This window comes from Balearica regulorum, chromosome 3 (genome assembly GCF_011004875.1).
Source record: "Balearica regulorum gibbericeps isolate bBalReg1 chromosome 3, bBalReg1.pri, whole genome shotgun sequence".
In the NCBI taxonomy this organism is placed as follows: Eukaryota; Metazoa; Chordata; class Aves; order Gruiformes; family Gruidae; genus Balearica; species Balearica regulorum.
In genome coordinates this window covers 61,133,891-61,159,370 of record NC_046186.1, presented here as the reverse complement: position 1 = coordinate 61,159,370, position 25,480 = coordinate 61,133,891, and the positions used below count along the sequence as shown (strand labels likewise).

Genomic DNA, 25,480 nt, shown 5'->3' with positions numbered 1-25,480 from the left:
ATTTTCTGAAGTAGCCATCAGGGTTTTACAAAGTTATCTAGATATTTATTTTTTTTTACTTTAAATAAATTTAATCCCTCATCTGATTTTAACATAAGGAATATTTTGGGGTAGACATTATACGCCTACGCTTTTTTTTCAGATATAGAATTACTGGAAAAAGTTTGTGATTAAATATGCTATCCTTGGGCTGAAGGTGAATCACAATTTCTGATAAATGAGTAACTCAAAGCTGTAAAAACCCAGGAGCGTTAGGAAGTCTGAGCTAGTAACAAATTGTTTTGATTGCAGTTGATGTCTTAGTATGCATATAAATAAATAAATGAATAATAGCAGCCCACTGAGATTATAGCAAAAACAGTTAATGCATAATTTTGCATGGATTTAGGAAAATGTCAGTCATGGAAAGGATAACTGGCAGGTGTCCTGTATCAAAGCTTTAGCAAGCTGACAGATGGCTTAGTTAACATTTTCTTTTACCAGTCTACTGGACCAGTTCCCATGACCCCTATGTATGTTAAGAATAAGTGTAACTAAAACTATTGCTTCACATATAGCTTTAACCATTGCAACCGATATAGTTATTGAACTAATCTCCATTCTTTCAAGTAACAGCTTATATTCCTTTTATTGGATGAGCATAACTTAAAAGAAAGCCCTGCTCCAGGAATATTTAAAGCATGTGTATGTTAAAAGTTAGATCTTGTCTCTCTACTTACCCAGTAAGCATAATTATCAGGGCACCAGATACAGTTTATGCCACCGAAAGATTAGATTTGCTCTGATGCAGATTATTTTAGTGTGAGTTCAACTTTTCAGACAAAAGTAGGGGAGAAAATCTATCCCCATGGAAATGCTGTTATCAACTGCCATGATTTCACACTGAGGTGAACTAATTCACCACCACTTCAAGGTGTTACACACTTAACTCCTAGACAAATTATTGTGGTATAAAATCCCTAGTTCTGAGAGAGACATCCAGGTTCCCTATACAGTGAACATACCATGTTGGGTATCAAATGGGGGGATCTCCATAGACTGTTGTCAGCAAATTAAAACCAGCAGCTTCACACTGCTCCTGGCCAAATTGGGCTAGCCTGACCAGAACGTCCCTTCGAGCAGTTTATCTGTTCCTGACCTTGGGAACTTCCCCAGTCTGTCTTACAGCAGTCTTCCTTCCTCTTCTCTTCCTCCAGATCAATGGCATCTAAATGTACTTCTTTAGAGGTGTCTTGGGGTCATAGGCAACTGTTTGCAAGGCAGAAACCACCAATTTTGCCTAGCAACTAGAGCATCAGAACCACAGATAAGATGCCTTGACACCAAGGTTGCATGTATAGGCAAGACTGATACCATTTTATTCCTCTTCAACTACAACGTGCAATCGCTATCAGCTCAAACCAAGCAGCAAAAACCAGCTTGGCCCTTTCTGGGCAGGCACTGAGCCTGCAGTCAGGCTGCGGGAGCCCGTAGTCCAGGAACGGTGAGGACCCAAACTGGAGCAATGGGAATACAAGCTGGTCCACATGGTGCACGAGGCATGGTCATAGGGACAGTCCCAGGGACTTGCTTAACACAGCAATGTAGACATAGTCTTATCTCTGCCATGGAAACTACACGGTTTTACTTTGGTGTTGCCACACTAGAGTCCAAAGTCTCAGCTGTAATAAAAAATAGCCCATGATAGTGGTATTTTATTAAGAAGAAACCATCAGCTACACGCAGTAAAGAAGCTAGCACAACACTTCCAGTCCTTTGCTCCCTTCTCTAGCACAGCTTTGTTTGAAGCCAGCATAGCAGAGCATGGCTGCATCGCTTGCTTCAACAAGAGCTGACTGTGAAACATTTTGGCTAATTGACAGTGACAGTAACATGGGAAATTTCACCAGAGCAATTACACATTGTATTTTAAACAATATTTCTAAAATAAGGCCTGGTTTTCTGTCAGAAGAGGATCCAGCAGGCAGGTACAAGATAGTTTATTTTTTTTGCTTGGAAGTCCGTGGAACCCAGCAGTTTATTATTGCTGTCACTTTCAAAAGACATAAGGCTGCCCTTCAACCATTCGATATCAGAACCTGAGGAAAATAGCTAGCAAGAATTCAATATCAATAAAAACTGCAATAAGACCCTGTTTTGTTGCCACCTGCATATGTTGAATAAGGCTGTTAGCTCCAACAGTGTTCTATGATACGTTTTACTATAGTGAAATTCTATAAAATTTGGTCACTGTTTGGTCAAAACCAACAATATATGTAGTACATGCTTGGCACAAAGGAGCATGTTAACATTCTTGGCTATAAACTTTTAAAACCAGTTTTGCTCTGCATAGTTCTTGTAGTTTTTCTTTTTTCTTGTAGTTGTTCCTTTCATTCCTGTTGTCCTCAGCCACGAGCATTTTGCTCGTGCTATTTCAGCTCACGTACTAGGGTCAAAATTCACATTCTCAGTCACCCAAAATTTCCTTTGACTTCAATTCTTTCACTTTATCTTTCCAAATAGGGAACAATAGCCAGTTATTTCCAAAAACTCCTACTGTCAATAAGATTGTGTAACAATATTACATACACACACAAACACAGGCAGCTCGAGGGACCTTTAGGGATCTTTTTTCTGAAATTTGCTGTCTGTACAGCAAATAAGGTTGAGGTGGTTGTGAAATAGCTCTTCAACTAACCCAGTTTATAGCTCGGTATTTTAAAGTAATGCAGAATTAGCTGTGGCTTGCTTTCATAATTCACTACCCTAGCAGGGACATACATTATAGAAATACTGATGAAAAGCTGTTAATCTCTTTGCAGCAGTTTGGTGTAATTCTTTAATGTCAAGAGATCCTAAGAGTCAAAACCAGGAATGTAGCTAATTATTTCCTCTCAGTAAAACTGGATTTGCAGACAGCTTTGCAAAACATAATTGATAATATACCTTGTATCTTTACGAGCATTTATAAAAATGAGATAATAAGTGTGATGGAAGTATTGCTCTATGGTAACATTTGAAACTTCATTTAGCAGTCACTGTGTTACCCTTTGATTGCCTTAATTACATAAGTAATAACAGTCAGCATTGATTATTTTTAGCCCTTTAAGATATAGCTGAGTTTTAAATACTTCATAAACCTTAAGGCTGTAAAGATACATTCAACCATCTAATCTTTTAACTTCTGTATAGCACTGGCAATTAAGAAAATGGACAACCTTTAACTGACGTAGGACAAGACAATGTGAAGGGCAAAGCGATCCTGAGGTTGTCAGATTTTTCAATTAAAAAAAAAAAAAAAGAGGACACAAATAATTGTCAGGACGCGTTTTGAGGCTGCTGGTGCAGCTGTGCTTTCCCCACCATCTCCCCGCTGTGCGCCAGGCAGCAGGACAGAAGTGCTGCTCAGCTCTCCCCAGGTTCACCCAGGACCCCAGAGCATGGTCTGGAGGATGAACCATGGCACCCATGGGTCATGCCAAATGAAGAGCAACCCACCTCCATATTCTGCAGAGACACATACAGCCTTTTTACAGCCACGGAAAACCTGTCCTGTGCTATGCTAAGCTCTAGACACAGCCTTGCACGGTGCTGGACTGGTGTGCGCTATGACAGGACATCTGAGCTCCAGCACTACAGCACCCCAGACCTCATGCTGTGGCAGAAGGAGGACTCGAGATTTTCAGGATGTTATTAAGATCTTAAACTCCTAACTAAACATAGGCAAGACGATATGAAAAAAGAAACATCTGTCTGCTCTTTTAAGGAATACAAGATTTGCAAGTGTAATGTGAGAAATTCCAAATACCAGCAGTCTTAAATAAATTGAGTTGCCTATGAATGCTGATTTCCCCCTTCTCCCCTCACCTCTTGCTAAAGATTATCTCATCCACATCAAAATGGTAATGAAACCTGTATGCCCACCTTTAGTACATGAGTGAGGAGTCCAACAACTTAGATTAAACTAACAAAGAGGATTTAAGCCCTGACTTTATATTAAAGTAGCCATGAATGCACTCTTCCACTGGCTGTTTGAGACTGGGGAGTAACGAGCTGCCAAGCAGCAGTGAGACACCCCCAAAGCACTGACTTCCTACGTGACTGCCCCTGCCATTTCTGCTGCAGGCATGTAAATGGAGCCCCACGGACTCACATCAAGCCTAAAGACTGAACCTGTTCTGCTCTGAATTTGGATCTGAACATTCAGTTTTCACAAGACTGAGCCTGAGTAAACAGCACCATCGTTATCACCCTCAGAAAAACGGAGAAACCATGGTACCAGCCATTGCCCAGGACTCTGCGAGCAGCAAGGCATGGATGAGATGAAATGTCTGATTTGTAAGAACTGCTGCAAATATGGAGATCAGTGTGACTCTAAAGATGACACTCACCTACATCAGGGTCATTGTGAAAAACAGCTGCGGTGATTTAAGGCATCCTGCCTACTGTGTCAGTGATTACCTACTCTATAGCTAAACTGGCATACAGAGTACCCAAACAGCTTCATCTTAACAGCCTTCCAGCAGAGAAACAATAAGCAGCTGGAGGTAACTTCACATCAGGGCAGCTCTTTCCAAAATGACTGTTTGTCTACATCCTTATTTAAATCAGGCACTAGTTCAATAGATATTTTAAGCCAACACTGCTACCGAAATGAAGAAGTCTTCCCCCATAAGCCCTAGTAGTTCACTGCCATCTTTGCACCACCACCTCCCTTTCATCAGCACAAGTGTGCCTATGACTGTACGATGGACCAGACGGGGGACCAGATGTGACAGAAAACTAACCAACTTCTCGATTTTCAGTGGTTTTGGTCTCCTGATCTTGTTTGTATGGCCAGAGAGCATTTGTGCTGGCAGGAGGGGTGGGGGCAGTGTGAGCAGGAGGATGAGGAGGTAGAAGAGGGGGCAGGGACAGCTTCTCGCAGTGGCAGTGGCTTGTTTCTCAACAGCAGCCCCAGTGCTTACATCAGCTGAGCAACAGAGCATCCAGAAGGGAGCTGCCAGCAAAGGGGCTGCGTAGGGCTTTTGCTGTAATCAAACAATCAGAAAAGGGAAGAAGAGGAATTTTTTTTTTAAATGACATGAATTAATATAAAGTTTTGGACAAAAAATCATGTTCATCTCTGAAAGTTTTTTTGATTCTATGGTTTCCACACCACAGTGTCTATCATAAATGCCCAGTTTTAAGTAGTCACCTAGGCTGTATTTGATAGCTGCATTAGTAACATCTCACAATACATCCCTGAACAGTAATAAACCTAGTAACAGATACAGTGAAACATAGGAGTAACAAATCCCAGGCAGTTTACCTTCTGACATAAATTTAATATAGTATTTTTAATTAGATCTTGGGTGTTTGGGGAAATGTTTATTCTGCTCTTTCATTTGAATAGGAAAACAAAGCAATTTAAATAGGTTTTCTTGCATTCTGATCACAAATGCTATGATTTTAGAGTGTCCATAAATACTTATTTGAGTGTGCATCCTATGCTTGTATTACTGCATCCATAAAAACTTACTAATATATCTGTGTGTGAGTGTATATGTACTGGCTGTGGGTAAACTGTCTGTGCTCTCTTTTGGTATGATCCCAAGGATGATGCAAATGAGAAAACAATGGCTGGAAATACGAATACAACAATATTGTTGTATATTTATGGGAAGAAAAAATATTCAAAAAAATTAATTTTCCTGATATTTATCCAAGAAAGGCTAAATGCAGAATATAGCAACACTGACCGTCTGTCACAGAAGCACCCCTGTGCCATTTGCTGGGTAAAAAAGCCAGACAATGTGACTTTTTTGGGGAAAAAAAGATCTTGGTGTACTGCTTATCCTAGACTGCTGAACCCTGTGTACCAAAGTATGTTTTTTTGTATTTGGCCAGTGTACATAACTAAATACAGATAACTTGCAATGTGCGTAGCTGTTTTGGATATGCATTTGCTTAAAATTATTAGCATTTTAACAGTGAAATGATGTTTTGACATTAGCACTCTACTTAAGACACATGCAGAAGAATTTCACACCTCTTTTGGTGTTGTATTGCTTCAGTCTGACTCTCTGCAATGCAAACAAGACCTACAGTCAGAAAAGATTTATTTAGAAAACGCGTAGGTTTAGGAGCCACAGAATGAGTGAAACAAAGCTACATCAGTGAACTCTTACATATTCTTATACATGTTATAACCACCTGAGACTGAATCACAAAGCTGATTTCTTTTGGCTATTTTGGGAAAACAAGTTTAACTTCATTAATTCAGCATACAAGCATAACATGAACGTTATGTGGCTGGTTTGAATGCACTATACCTACCTATCTTCAGCCTGGAGCGAGGTGTTCACTTTCCCTTGAGATCCTCACCCCTGGCACCTCACCTGGAGAAGGCATTTAATCTGAGGTCCGTCCTTTTCTGACATTCCTTCTCCTCCAAATGACTATCCCACCCCATTCTGTAATGGCTGACAGCCTGAAGGTGTAAAGCATATTCCCAAATCCCAGCTCAGCCTAATCTGAAGATTAAGATGCACAATTGTTTGTTGCAGTCCCTGTGAATCTGGAAGGACAGTGCAAGTAAGAAGTTCTGAGAGACAAAGCCTCCTACATATTTTTTCATGTATTCTATGGGGGAACCAAGAGGCTCTGGGGCAACCCACAGTGAATACCTCAAACTGAGGGGTTCCTCTTTGCATAAATGACTCAGAAGTCCCGAAAAGCACAGATTACAGCAATCAACTGGAATGTCAGCTCGCTAATTGACAGACTGTCTAAGGATACCATCTCAGTAGATCTTTAGACTGGGAAACTTAGACCCTTGTCACTAGAACACATGGTTATACATATATAGGTCCTTATGTGTTTGGGGTGGGGTTTTCTTCAAGGCATCATAAATTAGCATAGATGAAAAAGGGGCAAAAAGCGGCATGAATCAGTCCTCTGAAGCGGGCTTGTGAATTATTTTACTTACATCATGATTACACTATCATTACAAAATAGGAGTTTACAGATGTTCAAACTTTCTCATTCCCTATCTCCATCATGCACATAGATTATTGATTATTCTTCACTGGTGGTTTCAACTAATGTTCTTGTCTTGGATGTGCAGTGTTTACATGACTTCTTCATCTGGATATGACGAGGAGACAGTAACACACAGGCAGTGGGCAGTAATGACCAGTTTGATGTGGTAATATTGTAAGATATGGACTGTAAGATATGGCCCTAAATATCAATGAATTAAATAAAAGCAATCACTCTGTGGGGCCATCTCTTTTGGATTAATATTGTATTACTTAGTTCATCCTTTAGAACACCTTGTACATAAAGAGTTAATGGATACCAAATTAGTTAAACTTCTGCTTCTAGTGTATAAAATAGGCCTATGAGACAGCCTGGTTTGTTTTTACCATCTAGCTCCATCATACCCACCTCACCTGGCTTCATATGCCAACACAATTCCTTAACACAAAAATCCATGATTGACTGGATCCATCATTATGAATTAATAGTACAAAACAAAAAATGTGCATCGTGAAATGTTAAAACTTCATTATTCGTCATCATCTCCATACTCATGTGATGGATAAACTGGAGGAGGAGTACTGTCAGTGGTTAGTAACCATATAATTCAGCAATCCTCAATCATGCTAAATAGCAAACCAGAGGTGCTAGGTGGTGGTGTGCAAGATTGGCTCTCCCAGACACATGGCCATGCCTGATGATGGTGCGTTTCACAGAGACTAGTGGAGACCCTTCTCATTGAGAGGTCAGATCCCAACTTTGGGCACAACTGAGTCACTGCTTGACAAAATCTTGCTGCAAGACTTGTTTTAAAGAGATATGCAATTGTTTGTTGCAGTCCAGTGCAAGCAAGAAGTTCTGAGGGACAAATCCTCCTACATATTTTCTCCACTGTACTAGTGTGTTGCTTCACTGTTTAAACATGGCTGAAAAAAATTGACCACAGTTATACAGAACAATTAAAGCATGTCAACAAAATTCAGGTGACATATTTTATAACACCTCTTGTGTACCGAAGGTGTAAATGCTGTGTAGATCACTTGCTGGGAAAACCATGTAAATGCTGTGTACCACGTGGTTCCATGTGGAGCCCCGACTTATGTCATAGTTCAGCTATGCAGACTCACTTAAGGATATGCATCACTTTCTAGATGTTACCCAGGCTAGAAAGGTTTCTGTATCCATCCCCTAGGAACAACAGAGAGCAGCTTTGTCAAACATTATCGCCTTTAAGGATCTGCCAACTGAACCACTTACAAATTGCCACCCAACACTTTTTCATGAGAATAGACTTGGTAAGCCCTTGTTTTCAGCTACCCCTAACCATTTTTTGTAAGGCCACTCTGACTGCTGTTTGAGCTCTCTGAAATGGTTTATGATTCTAAATCAAGAGTGGAGCAAGCAAATAATATAATCTTGCACCCATCCTTCTCAGTAATTAATGGACTAGCATTGTTGTTATGAGTATTCCACAGCTTATTAGCATGAGTCTTATTCACTAGGAAACCTTGAATGGGCTTCAAATGGGAGCAAGAGTAACCTTGCAAGAAGAAGAGCCAGTATAATTCAAGCAAAATGAGATATGGTTTGGGATGGGATTGGGTGGGATGGGATGGGATGGGATGGGATAGGATAGGATAGGATAGGATAGGATAGGATAGGATAGGATAGGATAGGATAGGATAGGATAGGACAGGACAGGATAGGACAGGATGATATGATAAGAGGGACAGGACATGGGTTCATTTCCCAGGTTTTTTTGGAGGTGGAATAGTTGCCACTCACAGTTTGGGTTTCTGGCCTAACTTTACAAATCAATGCTCCATTATGATAGAAATCTTCATAGTTATAATGCATTGCTTATCTCTATGGCTGCTTGATGAATCTAGGGATATGGTTCCACCATCTGCTTTCACCCAACTGGCCAAGGCGTTGGCTAAAGGCACTGATCCATCCAAGATGGACCCATACCAAAAAGAGGGCTGGATTATGACTGCTGGGATTTAGGCTACTGTGGAATTGCGCTGCAGGGCTTATGTGTCAGAGGTCTCTGCGCTGCTCCGTGACAGGAGCTGGAGTCCTTTGCTAAGCCGATGAACAGTGACATGATCGAAAGTACTGATGGTCCTGGTGAGAAATTTGTACTTCCGGGAAAAAAAGGAAAGTGAGTGTGGTATCACTTACAAGAGGAAATTACTTTTTTGTTTAGTTTTCTGAAGCAATGTCTGTGTTGTACTGAAGGCCTTCAGCCTGATTGCTTTCTTTGTGGTATATGGGATTTCATTTTTTTATTCATGAATTTTTAACCTTTACTTGATTTTTTTTCTTGTTCTCAATATCCAGTAACCTTGTATTTTTAATTTGACACAGTTTTCTTAAAGTTGAATATAAAAGGCTTTCATTTTACAGGGGCTTAAGTTCCAGAAGTTGGGTTCTTAAAAAATAAAGGCATTCTCTTCTATAGCTAAAGGTATTATTTCAGGGCTTCCGCGCTGTTGCCAATGATAGCAAGGACAGAGTCTCGTCTGCATGACTATTAAATCACCTTAAAACACAGACAAATTGTCTTTCTTTTCTTCCTTTCAAATTACCAAATAACTTGTACAGCTGTCACAGAGAGAACTTGGTACTTGGGTTGAATCTTGTTGATGAAGAAGTGGGACAGTTACTTTTTCCAGTAGCACTGTACAGATGAAAATATTTTTCAAGCTCATATAGTAAAAACTTGGATACTAGAAACAGCATATTCAATCAGAAGCACATGTATTAAGGAAAGAGGGGTTTTTTTGTATAATAATCTTCAGACTTAATTCCTGCAGCAGAGGAATTTGTCTGCTTGATAAGCTCAATAAATGGGCATGTTCAGAACCTGTGATACTCCCCTTAACTCCCATTAACATTTAGAATGGCTGTCTGGCTTCTTTCTCTTTATCTACATCTGGGTAATGGTTGCGCATGTTTTCTTCTTATATAGCCTTAGTCCTAGGTGATACGGATTTTCTCTTGCATCTGCTGTACATTTGTATGTCTCCTGATCTTGCTGCTGCATGTGTCTTACTCTACAATAGCACAGAAATGAGAAATTAAATGTGCACTTTGAGGTTTGTTCCTGCATTGGTATTCAAATTTTCTTTCCCTCCCCTCACACTGCTTCTTTCAGCTATCTCTGTGAGCGTTCCGGCATGTGCCTGATAAATGTGAGCAATAAGCTGTTGGCATTTTCTTGCGGGGAGGATTTGCTCTCTTAGAGTATTTCCCTATATGTTATAAAAGGTTTTGTGGACAATTAATGTTCTTTTCATGATAACTCTGCACTGGATCCAAGATGATATATTCTGCCTTTTATAAAGTTGTTTGAATATATTTTTAATTATTTTTAAAACAGGTTGGTAGTAAGTGGAGAGAAAAAAATAAAGTCTCTGTAATGCATACAAAGTTAAAAAGTTAAAACCAAAATATGATAGCATCAAAAAAGTGCACATAGGATACTTTGCTTATGTCCTTGGTATGAACCAATTTCTACTCATCACACTTGCAACTTTGAAACCTGGCCCTGTACAAAATGCGCCACATAGCTGTGATGTGTAGACATGCACACATCACATTCCTCACTCTTGTACTAAAATGTGCTTAAATTAACCTGAATTCCAACCTCAGTGACATCCATATAAAGGCCAGTTAAAGGCTGTTGTATTTGTAGTCTGCGATGCCATACACTCTCACACGTGTCAACATGTAAAGTAGATATAACAACTCACTTTTCTTGTCTAAAATGTTTTGACATATAGGTTTATTCATTTAGAAGTGTCACTTCAAGTTGATGGTAGCTCATTATATCTTCTTGTAAAACAAGCTGCATGGTAAATTAGCGCACGCGCAGTATGGATCTGCCAGCACAGGCTTGCTGGTCAGGAACCTCGTCTCTTGCTATTGTGTAACCAACTACATCAGCAGAAATCTGTACCATAGATCGGTCTTTAGCTTGATCTGATTAAACCCCAAGATTTTCATCCTTCGACGTTGAAGGATTTTACAGTAAAAGCAAGTGTTTCCCTGAGTCATCCTAGGGAAAATTAATTTTCATTTATGTAATTTCTTAATTTCATTAACCAGGGCTGGTTAAGTCGTAATGATAGACATTCACCCTAGGTGTCTGAAGAAATGGGTCCCGGTGATTGGCTGTATTTATTAACAGGCAGGGATCACTCACATTTAGAACTCTTCTGAATTTGACTTGAAGTTATGCTGCAAATTGCTAAAATACTGTCTTTAAAATGTTGCCATTGTTGGTTTTTTTGTTGTTCTGACTTTTAAGAGGCGATTAAAGAATATAAATATTCACGTGATTTAGCACAGTGAGCACAGGGAACCCTTCACTGGATAGTCTTTTAATGGTACTACAATAAAATCATTAATGAAGACAAATATCAGCATCCATGCTCAGTCTTTCTTCCTGCCTCCATAATACTGCTAGAAGACTGGTCTGCTCTTTTCCTAGCTCCTTTATCTACAATATATGCAAGTAAGTGAAATCATTTTGAGAAGCATTTCCAAGTATTTGTGTGTAGTAACCCTTAATACATATAATCTGATTTTTTTTAAAACTGCCTCTAAACTGTCGCTTCCTTCCCTCCCTAAAATGTACAGCCTGCATTTCCATGTGGAAATGGACATTTTGCTGTTGAGTCAGCTACACAGGGCTAAATGTGCATATTGCTGTGCATGGCTGTAGTTTGCTTGACACTTTTTGAAACATTGGTATCTGCAAGTCTGCATTAGCAGGACTGTTCTGGGATGCTAGTCTTACAGGATGAAGCAGTGACCTTGCCACCATTTGAATGTATCTCTCTACTTTTACACTGCTTGGTTGTTGAGGCAAGTATCTTTCTGCTTTGCATTTGGTTTTATCTTTCAAGTTTTTTGGAGCACTTTTTTTTTTTTTCCCCACTCTTTGCAAGGAAGTAAGAAGTGTGACAAGAAGGTGTGATTTTTAATTTACACCAGAGTTCTCAACAAATAATGACTTTTCACACCCTGTTATTGCTGCTTAGCCTGGGGGAGGAGTTGTATGGCTAGTGTTGTCATATCAAATTAAATCCACTCTTGTAATTCAGATAGACATTCCTCTTAAACTTAACCCTTTTACGTTGCTGAAGTCTACTGGCACAAAAGCATAAGCTGAAGTGCACTTATCTTGGGGGTCTCTGCTGCTGAAGAACGAAAATGGAAGTGTTTCTATTCAAGGATGGTGTGCGGGTTTTTTGTAGTGCAGTGGAACAGATCCTCATGAGGTTTGTGTGGGTGAATCCTCATGTTAGCCTGGAGTTCACTGCAGGCTCAGGGTATGTTCGTGGACGTATTTCGAGCAGGAAAATGTTTGTCCAACAGTGCCAGACACTCGTGTTCTCATCTGAAAAACTTGCTCTAATAATTTCCTGTAAAGTTGTTTGCTGTGGATTGCGAGCATAGTTACGCGGTAGCACTAAAACACGTTAATAAGAAAATCATCCTCGGAGAGAATTTTCTGCTGTCAAGGAGTTGGCAGAATAGGACAAGCTCTGTCTTTGTAAGTGATCTTCGATTGAGGAGGTTGCTGTTGATTTTGGTATGCGATGTACCCCTTCGAGATTCCAGCCAGTCCTTCGGGGAAGGGGCCCACGGTACGTGCCGGACCGGTTCCCCCGGGGGTCGGCGTGCCGTCCCGCCCCGGCCCCCGGGACCGGCTCCCGGCGCTGCTCCTTCCCTGGGCGCCCGCAGCGTCTTCCCGGGGAGCGCCGGAGCCTCAAGGAAGGGACTAGCGAGCAGCAGTAGTTCCCTCCCCTCTCTTTTCCGGCAGCTTTATTGCCCCGGCTGTTGGTAACTGAGGGTTAAGGACTTGCTTGAGTACCTGCGTGGCGGTGCAGAGAGGGTTAAGGTGCTTGATTTACTATAAGCATATAGTAGACAGGCTCTTCTCTGATGGTGTGGTGGTTTTTTGGTTTGTTTTGTTGGATTTTTTTCTTCTTTCTGTAAAATGTCAGCCATTTCCTGATGAGCGTGGTGGTGGTGAATTTCACACCTTTTTTCCTCTCCGTGTGGAAACCTGGGCGTTAATGGTAGTGGAGCAGGTCGTGTTTTATAAGGAATGAGGCTGCCTCTTAGAGCAGAGGGAAAGCAGGGAGGGGAGAGGAGGTGAAGAAAGGGGTTTAAGGAGGTTGCTACTTGCAACAGGCATTAGTTGGATTATTTTGCACTATTTTTATTCGGAGCATGTAAGTGTAATGTTATTTGCTAAGTGCATTTTTTTCCTATGAAATGTTAGAATTCAGTGTAGAGCTCAGCATAAAAATAATCCTCTTTTCATTTCATGGTGAAATTTAGCATTTGAGTACCTGAAGATGGAAAATTGGTCGGTTGATCAAGTCTGCAACTGGTTGAGACAGAGTAATTTAGGAGAACTAGTTCCTAAGTTTCGTGGTAAGCATTTTTGTTGTTTGTGTGGGGTTTGTTTAGTGTACCTTTCTATGCCTTTAATTGGCACTGCCTACCTTGTTTTGGGACATGTATGTATATGCTAACTTCAGACTCGTATAGAAATTTATTAGGGTGAGAACTGCTGTGGATCTGATAAATCAAAATAAGTGTGCAGATTTATTATCAAGTCTCTGAGAAATGTTGGGGGATGAGATTAAGCCTGTGAATAAATAGATGCACCTTGAATCAGAGCTGGCAGTTTAAAAGGGTTGACAGGGCCTATTTTATATTGTATAAATCTTTTGAAATAATGCAACTGTAGCCTATAAATGTTTTATGGTCTGAGTATATAAACACTCTACAAAAGAGTGCATGAGAAATGGTTAGGTGAACAGGCTATTTGTTGTGTGCTTTCTTAAAAAGCTTGCTTTCTTTCATTAACAAAGTAACAGTCTGCTGTGGTCTAAGCAAGGCCTGATTAAAAGTATTAAAATAGTCAGCTCACTGCTTCTATATGTTTCAGACTTGGCTTTTTGTCAGAGGAAGGTATCTGGCCAGTGACTAGGGCTCCTGGCACTGCTTGGGAAAGGACAGTAGCTAAAGCAACATCTTTCTAGCAGTTGAAGATCAGCAGCAGCAGAAAGCATCGTTGCCTTTGACCCGTCCTCCATCATAATGTTTTTTAGGCTTATAGAATGCTACTGTAACTATAAAGTTATTTTACAGTAATTCTTTAATCTCCTTCAATCTGCAGAAGAAGAAGTAAGTGGAGCAGCTCTTTTGGCTCTTAATGATCGTATGGTACAGCAGCTGGTGAAGAAGATTGGGCACCAGGCAGTGCTGATGGACCTAATCAATAAATACCAGCAACAAAAAAGTGGGCTAGAATCCCTTACATACTGCTGTGAAACAGCTTCTCCAAAATATCCAGAAGTAATCAGTGGGTGAGTTTGTACATGGCACAGAAAATATCAGTCTGCGTATAGTTGTATTCTTTTCACAGCATTTTAAAACTGCCATTTACTATCTCTTCAGCTGTAAGTTGTAACTGATTTTTATACTTTGAATATCTCTAACAACATGTGAAATGCAAAATAAGGTTATTATCTTGTGGTTTTAAACGGGGCCTGAACAACACCATTAATTAATTTAAACTGCTCATCATTTTCAGTTCTAGGACCTAGTCTGCATTTGCATGAAGCATTGTCAAACTTTCACTATAGCTAAATTTGTCTGTATTTGTGATATTAAGCTTTTGAAGCACTTTAAAAAGTTTGCAAGTCTTGGAGTAAAATAATGATGTAGCCAGAGATAGTGTTTGTGTCACAGGTGTATTTAAATTCATTCTCTAAAGAAGCTCTGAATTTGATCTAGATGTGGGCATTTTATAATCCCACTGTGTGGAACTAGATAGGTTTTTAAAAAACAAATGCCACAGAGAGTGTCTTTGCTGAGCATACTCTGGCTCCTGGTTGAGCAGAGTTTCTTCTTCTGTTTGTTTGGGGTTTCTTGAGCTGGGCGGGGAGGAGAGGTTGATTATGGGATTTTTTGGTTGGGTGTTTTGGTGTGAGTTGGTTGGGGGTTTGGGGGTGGGTGGGTTGGTTGGTTTGGTTCCCCGCACGTTCTGATGTCTTGTAAGTCTTGCAGGATTACTTTTTCTGGATGTCTTGGCTGAGAAGAGACATCCTGAGCTCTCAGTAGTCTCTTCTAAGCCCAAGAATCCTGACAGTAGAGAATGGCTTGCCATGGATGCAAAATGCACTTTTTCGAAGGAGAAGACTCTAGCACTAAGCCTGCAGTAGTACACAGTAGTAGCCCAGTAGAAGTAGATCTGTAGAGTATTCTCTGTAGCATCTGCCTTCATCCAAAAGAAGTCCGGGTTATGTACTCTGAGATGATTCCACAGTGCAAAACAAAGCATGGTAAATGGTGATGATTGGATTATTTCCAACCAAATTGCACTTGTGAGCAGAACTAAGATATAGCCTGTTGTCTTTGTGGAAGAATTTATTAAATCCCTTGGGGAAATGGTCCTGCATCATTGGAGGGAAGCGGGGAAGGGGGAGGGGAAGTGCAGGAAGAGGACAACATCGGCACATGTATGATTTATCGTAGACCTGAAGTATGCAATCACAGCCAGTCTCGGTTCTCTGCACGAGGGTCCTGCCTCACTTGATTTATAGGAAGCTCCCTCTTTGCAGGTGGTAGAGCAGGTGTCTGCTGTGAAGACGACCACTGTATGTGGGCCCTGTACTTCATCCAAAGTGTGGCAGATACATAGTGATTTTAGCAGGGGGGTTCGGAAGGAAACATCCTTGTGCTTAGGGCAGTTAGAATGCTGCTTTGAATATTTCGATTTCGTCTTTGACTTTGTCAAGGAGGTTTGGCAAGCCTGGGTCTTGGGTGTGACTGTTCCCTGTGTACTTCTCCAGTCCTGCAAATCAGGCCTTACAGTCTCACAAAGAGCACACAGTAGTGTGAGGGCACAGCTTTTCTGTGAAGTTCTGCAGACTCCAGAAAATCAAACGCTGGGAAGCTCAAATATTAAAGAATATAATTCACCTCAAAATCTTTCCCTACCCAGTCTTCTTGCCTGGAAAATAAGATGCTGGTATTCCTCTATTTATAGGTAAGATAGGTGAATAACCTGCTGTTTCTGAAATGTTTTCTGTGTCAGAGTCAAGAACCACAGAATAAAACTCAAGCATGTTTAAGGAATGCATTCAGTCATATATTTTAGATTGAGTAAAAAATCAAGATATTTCATGCACTTTGGGGTATAGAATTGATATCTTGTATCGAATTTAAAAGTTAATCATGACTTTGTAGTTAAGGATGTTACAGATAGTTGCTAGGTACTGCTAAGGACAGCTATTGTGTGGTCCTGCCCCTGTGTTAGTTGATGTCTATACAAACAATGTATTAATTAAGGAGTGATTGTCAAGAGGTAGAAGTGTAACTGATGAATTGTTAGTTGATCAGCAGACCCTAAGGAACCGTTTGGAATTACCAAAAGTATTGGGAAACTAGGGGAAAGGCAATTCTGGCAGGAGGATCTGCGACCCATGAGCCCCCTACCCCAATTATACCACCTATTCAAAAGATAAAGACGGACCAAGAACTGAGCACGGGTTCTAGTTTACATGCTAGGCGAAGAAACCTGACCCAGTCATTGTAACTGGGAGCATCCTACCTTGTAACGTTTGTGTATAAATATGACAAGAGAACTGGCACTAGGTGTGCTTGATTTGATGGAAATCCACCGAGCACCCAGGCAATAAAGGTGCATAAAAAGCAATATCTCTCCTGCGTGTGTGTGACAATTGGCTTATTGCACACTGGGCAACGAATCCACTTTTTGGACTACAGAATGATGAAAAAGCTCCTACAGTAAAAATACTATTTCATTATAAAACTAAAAGCTGTATCCTCATATGCAAGTAGCTGTAACTCAGTTCTCAACTCTGGAGTGCTTGTCTTAGTGATGTAGTTTGAAATGATTTTGTCTGTTCGATACATCTTGGAAAAAAACCCCTGTAAGAATAATTTCTTTTGACCTAATTCAAGGACTTATGACTAGAATAAAGTGTACGAGACACTGTTTTGAAGTAATGTAATAATTTATTTTTTTTTTTTTTAAGCTGCTTTGATACAGAGGAACAGAGTACATGGCAAAACAAAAAAGTCATAGATCCACAATATATGTGAACTCATGTTTCCTTTGTTGCTCAGTGATGTTAGGCTGGATTGCAGTCTTGGCCATGTGAGCAGTCACCGCACTAAGGTTCACAGTTAGTAGCGTCCATAGCTGGGTGTGCGGCCCCACAGTGGCAGGGGACAAGTGTGAAAACTGAGTCTGCGTGTTCCTAGACCTTCTCCTGCGGTGCTTGAGCCCCGCTGAAAACCAACCACCTTTTCTGCTTTGCAGAACGATTTCTCAGGCAGGCCGTTTCCCATAACCAGCTCATCCTGCCATTACTTATGCCAGGGTGGAGAAGGTGTTGCTCAGCCAAAGGGACAGAGGACAAAGCAGCACCATAGCAGTGTCCTTCTGGTTCTGCTGAAACTGCTGTGGAGCTTCCAAGAGCTGCCAGTGGTATTTCCCTATTGTATTCCTCATGCAAATGCTATCCCCAGCGCTTGGTGTGCTCCTGGCTGTCCACTTCTTTATCCTGGTGTCCTTAGCACACCTTCTAACTGCGTGTGAATCGTGCTCAGCTCACCCCTCTGCTAGGAACAGAAATGAAATTGTTGGTTGGACATGGAGTTTTGAGTATGGTAGGTGAACGCCCTCTGTGTGGAAGTAATGGACTTTTGAAGAAACATGGAATGAGACTTAGGTCTCCAGCCATCTGGATTAGGACATGGAAATAGCATTTTGTGTCTGTCACTGGTAAGGTGGAAGCATTCTGCGTCATGTAATAGAAACTGTGTTCATGTGCATATGAGGAGCTCACACAGAGGTTTACCAGGTAAATATCAAGATGCTTTCCAATTCCAAGATTGATTGTTTCTAGGAGTCACATAAAGAACACGATGGATTTTTCTGCTTTAACTGGATAGCTGAAAAAAGAGATGTATTGATTCATGAAAAGGGGAAACTACCCTTATAAACTTGGCAAATGTTAATGTTGCTTCCAATGATAGCCTTTCCTGTGTGAGTATAGCCGAGGCTGGAACAGTTTATAAAGCACCTTTGCAGTTCAGAGGCTCTGAAGAAATGGGGTACAGAAAGGAAGCCGTACTATCCCCAAAAAAGACTTCCAGGTGTCATAACTTGGTGGAGGCATAGTTCTTCAATGTGCGTTTGCATTTCCCTAAGCCTCGTTCTAGCAAGTCTGGAGAAGGCTTCAGCACCAGTGCTTGCAATAGTGAAAATTCTGATGATGTCACCTTAGTGGCCTGATTAAAAACATTTTTGTGCTGTTTCCTAATTGATTCAGTGAGAAGCTGGAGAGCCTGTTGGTAGAGTGAAGTGAATCAGCGTTCTTGAACCCAAAGGTTCAAGATGGACTTAACCCTCAGAAAAAATGCATGTTCAGGGTTCTAGTTTAATAGAACCCACCTTACCATACTCTAAATCTCCTCCCATCCTTGCATAGTTATTTCCCGAGATTAGGACATGCCAGGCTATGAAGATGGCAGTTATCCTGCAATGCTGAGAAGGTTTATTTTCTTGGGGTTTGTAACTGTGTAGTAATTAGAATATCGCTAGGCAGTATTATTTACAATTTTCCCTTTAATTTGTCAGAGTTTGATACAATTATCAAATGAGAGATTGATTAAGAGACATCAGCATCACATAAAATCATGACTGTTTAATATGTTAATTTTTCTCCTTTTCTATTTCTGCCACTGGTATTCTGGAACCCTAAAATACCTCTCTTCTATATGCGGCACAAAACTTGACAGTGAAAATGTTTTTTTTCTTTCCTTTTTTTTTTTTCACCTCCTTTTTTTCTCTTTTTTTTTTTTTTATTTCAGGGCTACTGACAGACAAATGTTACATTCTACTGGTCCTATGGAGCAGAAAAAATATCTGTGCTCAACTGAAAATGAAGGAGGACTAATTGATCACAGAGTGCTAAAGCAAAAGTGAGTTTACAATGCATTTACTAAATTTATCTTACCTTTTGAAAGTGACATAAACACTTCTTTTTGCTTTGTTAAGACTAAACAGATAATTTGTAAAAAGTGATCTTAATCATTGGAGGCCAGGTTCAGGTATATTTAGAACACATCCAATTTATTAGGATTCAACTGAGCACAATAGTCTAATTTTTTTTTTTTCCTGCTCTCCATCCTCAGTCCTTGTTCACTATCTCATGTTGCCTCATGCAGAGGGTGAGATAAAAGTTTATCTTTATTTGTCTAGTTTTTAAAAATCCTCTTTTACAGATGTGTTTTCAATAGCAATCTGGCAAATTAATCATTACAGAGGGGAATATGGCAATAAAAAAAATCTTGCGCTTGAGGCACCTTAAATATAGCACTTAAGAAGGTAGGCATGCTGGTTCCATTTGCACGCTTATTTTCCTTGGGTATCAAAATGAGTCATCTTAAAACTGGAGGCAAGGGAGGAGGTTTTGTTGTGGGTTTTCTTTCTTTTTTTTTTTTTTTTTTTCCCCCAACACATGCTTTTCCCCTTTGAGATAGGCAGCTGGCATTTAAAGAGTCCTGTTCCTCTTTCAAGGCAATTGTTTTCTTTTTTACAAAGCTTTCTCTGCTGGTCATTACCCTTCTTTATTCCTGCCTGCTAGAATTTCTCTCCTATAGATGTGACTGATTGTTTCATTATCAGTCTGATATTATGAGATAAGGGGAGGTCTTTCTGTAAAAATGTCTGTTTTATCACTTTAAAAGAAGTAACAGGGAGTTAGGGAACAGAGGACAGGGCTCGGTGAATCACATAGTTAATGCTTTTAAAATAAAGTCCTGCTAGGAGCTTCAAAAGAACAAAACAAAGAACCTAAACCCAAGGATTCTGTCAGCATCGTTGCCAACGAAACAAACCCAAATAACTTTAAACCCTGAGAACAAACCATTAAAATGATCTTGCAATGATGGTTTTTAGCCTGTACTTCTGAAGGATGCTTATTTTTAATTAATGATGAGTAATTTGCCTTGAGCTGTTTAAAGACTTTTAAATGGGTTGTGTGATTCAGCATAACCCAGAATAGACTGGCTTTAGGAAATGTTGTCAGCAGTAGCTTTCAAAGGCCCTGCTAAGGGAAGGGGACTGGGAAAGAGCAGCGGCAGCTCACCTTGGGGCAAAGGAGCGGGACGGGAGAGAAGTCTGCTGCTCTAAATGGAAGTGTCCCCGCGCAGTGAAGTAGTAGATGCCCTAAAAGTCAGCAGAACAGTGATGATTGGCAGTCTTGAAGACCTGAGTAAATTTTATGAGGGCTTCTCTTTAAAGGTCAGATGAGAAGCGGGCAAATGCTTTTCTCCAAAACAGCTGTTTTAATTGACTAAGACTGGAGAGCCCTTGCATCCATTAACTGCTGCCCTGGCCTCATCCCTAGCATATACTATTTTTGGAGGTGAATGCTGCTGTTTAGATATGTCTATGACTTGATCCACATTGATAAATGCAATATTATAGAGTTTAGGGTTGATATTTTGGGTTTTTTTCCTTTTCTTCCCAACTTCCTTTCCCTACAGCACTCACTCACTGCATTTTCAACAACTGATGGAAAAATTTAATGTTTTATAGACAGCATAATCCCTTTAAGCATATAAGCAGGTTGTGAAGGGTTGAACAAGATGTTTGTTTTAGAAATTTTATTATGGAAACGGAAAAAGTTGCTTTGATTTTAATGTAATGATAGATTCTTAGCCTAGAATATAAAAGTAACCCACCTGCCTACTCAGTTAGTATACTTACTTTCAAAGCTAGCTTAGTTCCAGTCTATGGATTTTATGTGCCATGGTGAAAGTGTTTTTTCACATCAGATTAATGGTGGCTATTTTTTGTATTTTGGGATAATGTTAATCTGATATTTCTGTTAGATCAAGTAATGGGTTTTTCCCATTGCTTTAAGGTTGGAATGTTTAATGTCTACGCGTTTCTCTTGCCTCCCTGCCCGCCCCCCACCCCAGGTCTCATCTTAACTAATAGGGAAGGGGAAGCTGCAGTTGCATAGGGAGGTGGTTCTGCAAATAAAACACTCTGGACTATTATCTTCTGAATAAGAAGAAGGATAGGTACCCATTTCTCATCAGCCAGGCCAAATCTGGAAAAGCAGCTAAGAACAATGACAACTTCCACTTTTCTTTAGCGGGGGTTCCCACCTCACCCATTTATTTGGTGGCAGAGCGGTTCATATAAGCACTTCAAGAGACAATTCTGCCAGGGGTTAGTTTAATTCGGTGGGGTTGGTTTAAATGTACAGTTCAAATGATTGATCTTTGCCAGAGTTACACTTGTAGCCTCTTGTCTCCCCATTTATCCCATCTGAAAAAGAATGAACTTTTTGTGCTCCCCTGCCTCCCCATTCCCCAGACCCATGCAACTACAGCTTCAATAACTGGCATGGTTTTGCTTGAAATGGATTTGTGGGTGCTTTTATAGATTATTAGCACTGGTGAATTGGCTCAAAGTTTCTCTGTATCTTTCCTGTGTAGATAGTCCTAACAACTCCGTTAATGAACTCTTTTATATTAATATACTCTTCTGCATTACTAAACATTACAAAAATATCAAAGAAGATTGTTTAACTACAAAAATAGAGTAAGTGGATGCAGCAATTGTAGAATTTTCTTTTTCATGTATTGATACTATTCTTATGTATAACCAGATGAGGTTTGCAGGTTACCTCAGTGGGATTACTTCCATGGTTGCTAGCAAAAAGTTAAAACAGCCAGTCTCTTAATCTCCCAAGAAGGTTAATCTTGAAGCAGAGCTTTTCTGTGAGGACAATATGATAGCTACAGAGGACGCTTCAATAAATACATTTCCCTTATACCTGCTTTTCTGTATCGGAGTACCAGCAGTTTGATGGCTCCTGGCAGCCTGGTGTTTATCTCGTTGCTAAGACAGAGGCTGTCATTACTTGTAAATACCTGACACTGCTGTGAAAAACCAACCTTTTATTGGTTGGTTTATACATCCTGTCTGCCTTTCCTCAAGGTGCTTGTTTATCAAATGACATCCCCAACGTATCCCTTTTTCACTGTTTCCAATATGATGGTCCAGCTGTTTTCCTTCAAGAGTGGTGTCCTGATACAGGTTTATTTGTACATTTATTCTTTCTATAAAAATGTGTTCTGTAGTTCTTAAGTGTTGTGTAACAGATTTACTGTCTGAACGCTTTGAAGTCATTTGCTCAGAGCAGGCTTATGTGCACAAGCAGGATAACAGATCTCCTGGCCAGCCTTGATGGCCTTGAACTTCTCTACATGCTGCGAATTTGGAAGGTGTGGTGGTCAGTGCTCAACTAAACCCAGGCCTGATAAGCGTTCCTATACCAATAAATCTATTGCCAGCATTGGCAATATATTGGTGCCGGTGTCCATGTAAATTTGGGCTGATACCAAGGCCAATGAATTGGAAGATTTATTTGAAAATAAACTTGGCTGCCATCTCCAAGATGGCCGTGCTGGCCTGCATGGTTGCAAACCATCCGTTTGCTCAGTGGAGCCGGCTCACCTGCTGTAAAGCCCTCTCAAGGTCGGGCACCCACTGGTGTGCACTAGTGCAACGTTTGACCTGGTAATGCTCTGCTGATAGGGACTGGAGGTGAGCAGAGCACGGAGCCACGTTAACGATGGTGCACATCTCCTTCACTGGGGCAGTCTCACGTCTAGTTCGGTTGGGATGCACGCAACTGCACTGACTGCTGGGCAGCTGCACCTGAGGCCTGCTTTAGTTTTGACACGTCATTCTGCTAATCATCTTTATAGAGCTCCTTCCTTTGCTTCCCCATTACCCATACATCAGTATTGTTGGTATGTGTTTAATGTGTTTTATCAAAAACATGCTTATGCCTGTGCTTTAAAAAGAAGGAAAAATAAAAAAAAGAGGAGAGTAGCTAGTCTGAAAAATTGTTGCTTAGTCAATTATTTCGAATTATCTTACTCTCTTTACACAAGAGAGCAAATACTACTTTTATATATATACATGCATACAGCTATAGTCCTACAAAGAAAATCTCAGCTGGACTGTGTCTTTTTCTTTGCAGAAACCTTATTGTTGATATCATCAGAATTATTTCTAGTAGATGTGATGATTTTTTTTCTTTTTCAGTTAGTTCATACGGACATGAAAAGCAGCCATAAAAAATCCCATGTTAAGTCTTTGACAATGGTCAATAGTAGGAGAAAAGAAGTTCTGTCTGTTTTGTCCAGAAATACAGACATCAGATGCTTCTTTTGATTATATCTTTCCAACAACTAATGTTCAGGGATTGAAACACCATAAATTGCATCTAGCCCGTTAATTTTAAGTGATTGATTGAATCTTTCTTCTGTGAATTTGTCTCAATACTTCTGAAGCTATTTATTGTTTCAATAGTAGATTCCCCTGTTGAATTATGTATCATAACAGAAAATAATATCTTTTTTTATTTTGATGATTCCTGATAACTTCACTTCATTTGTTATTCCATCTTCATAAAAGCTGTTCTGTCTGTGGGGTTTGATTTGTGTAGGGTTTGTGGGAGATTCTTTAGAATTAGATTTTCAATTTATGTGGTTGCAAGAATTTCTGCCAACTTTTTTTTAAGTCAGCATTTCATGCCTCTGTTATTGCAGCAGGAAGCTTAAGAATACTAACTTAAATTAAAAAACAAACAAACAAACCCAAAACCAAAAAACCCACACACACACAAAACCAAACCCCCCCCCCCCCCCCCAACAACACAACACAACAAAATCAAAACTAGAAGACTCACAACACTATCTTCTCTCTGCTTGTTGCCTCAATGGAAGTCGAGGCATCTGGGCTGATGGTTTTGGAGCACTTGAGGTCAGCAGAGCTGAAATTACTATTACTGATACGGTGCTGTGAGTCTTCCACAAAAGTTGGTGGAGGGGGTGTGGGGTGTGTTAAATCTCCTTTCTTCCACACCAGAAATAAGCCACGTCTTACATATAACTTGCAGGAGATACTAACTGCATTGCCTTTTTAAGGTCTAGCAAAGTCATAAAACCCAACAACAACAACAAAAAAACCCCAAATACATAAATTTCTTTGGATACAGTATAACACATCTTACACGGGTCAATGCAAATAAACTCTATTTCTTTAAAATGGCCTGATTTAACTGGCAGTTCTGTCAGTCAGATTCCCCGAGGAACATTTGTCTCTCCCCCCGTCTGTAACCTACAGCTGCTGCCCTTCTATGAGATGGAAGTGCAGAGCCTTCGCTTAAGTGATGCAGCTCCTCAGAATGGAAACTGTCAAAACATCGTGACTCCCTCTAGAAAAAGGTTGTGTCTGCATCTCGCAAACTTTTTTTTAAAGCTGATTAATTTTGTCTGTATCTTTGTGCTCATACTGAATGCGATGATTTCTGTAGGAAAAGCCGAAATGGGAGCTGCTCTGGGAAACGGGCAGCTACGGCGTGTCTGTCAGCTCCCGCGCCCTGGCCTTGCTGGAGCCGATGCTGCTGTGGGCAACTTCTCGTTCAGTCTAAAGCATCCCTGCCCCTACGTTTAGTGGGAACTGAGAAAGTAAAAGACATCATCAAGCCCTAGGTAGACTGCAAATCCCAGGTTCTAGGGTATAACTGGGAAACGGTGTTTGTGCTGGAAAGTAGGGAACGGCAGCAAAGCACGTGAAGAGAAAGGCATGAAAATCTTCAGGCACAGATCTTGGAACTGTGAATAGAAAAGAGAGCCCTATTTTATCCTACTATTGAGAGGGGAAGAAGAGTTTCTTCTGATATTTAATAATCTGTCATCATTTCTTCCTTTTGATGGAAACAACCTTTACAACCTTAAATATTGTCATACAGTTGAAAGCATATTATACATGTGTTAGGGAAAAGGAACGTTTTCTACAGCTGCAGACTTTTCCTTCCTTCACGTCTGCAAGTTCTAGGTATTCTTTTCCCTTCTGTTTCTTCCTTGGCTTTGCAGATGTGGACTTTTTTGCCAGCCTACAAATCTTCGAACAGGAGTCTCTTGCTGATGTTTGGTGTAGACATGTGAAAGGCTTGACCTTCACTTGTGAAAAACAGGAATCTGTTGAGGCTCCACCCATGTGTTGAGTTCTATCTGGACGTGCTGAACTTGGAAACCCATTGATGTGAGCAAGGTTCTGCTCAACTCAACTGCCTCTGGGTTACTGGGACCTAAGCTGATACAAGATGTAGCAATGGGTACCACAGACTCATGGACTTCAGTAAAGTAGACAATAAGAAAAGCATGTGGCACACAGCCTGTCTATATGTGTGCTCAGTTGGCCTTTAAGTCACTTTTTTCCCTAAATGATCTAGATACAGGAATCTGATCCTTCTTACCAGTATGCTCAGAGCCTTAAAACTGACAAAATCAATCTTGTATTTGAATCTGTTTCTAG

The 25,480-nt window shown here is 40.4% G+C and overlaps 1 protein-coding gene across 1 annotated transcript in view; it reads left to right on the top strand.

Annotated features, from left to right (window-relative positions):
• Positions 1–13,379: 13,379 nt before the first annotated feature.
• The window catches only part of SAMD3 (sterile alpha motif domain containing 3), a 42,275-nt gene continuing 30,174 nt past the window's right edge, over positions 13,380–25,480 (top strand). Inside the window, exons 1-3 of the mRNA XM_075750067.1 lie at positions 13,380–13,458; positions 14,210–14,399; positions 18,940–19,050. Coding sequence (XP_075606182.1) covers positions 13,380–13,458; positions 14,210–14,399; positions 18,940–19,050 — 380 coding nt within the window. The remainder of the gene's footprint in view (positions 13,459–14,209; positions 14,400–18,939; positions 19,051–25,480) is intronic.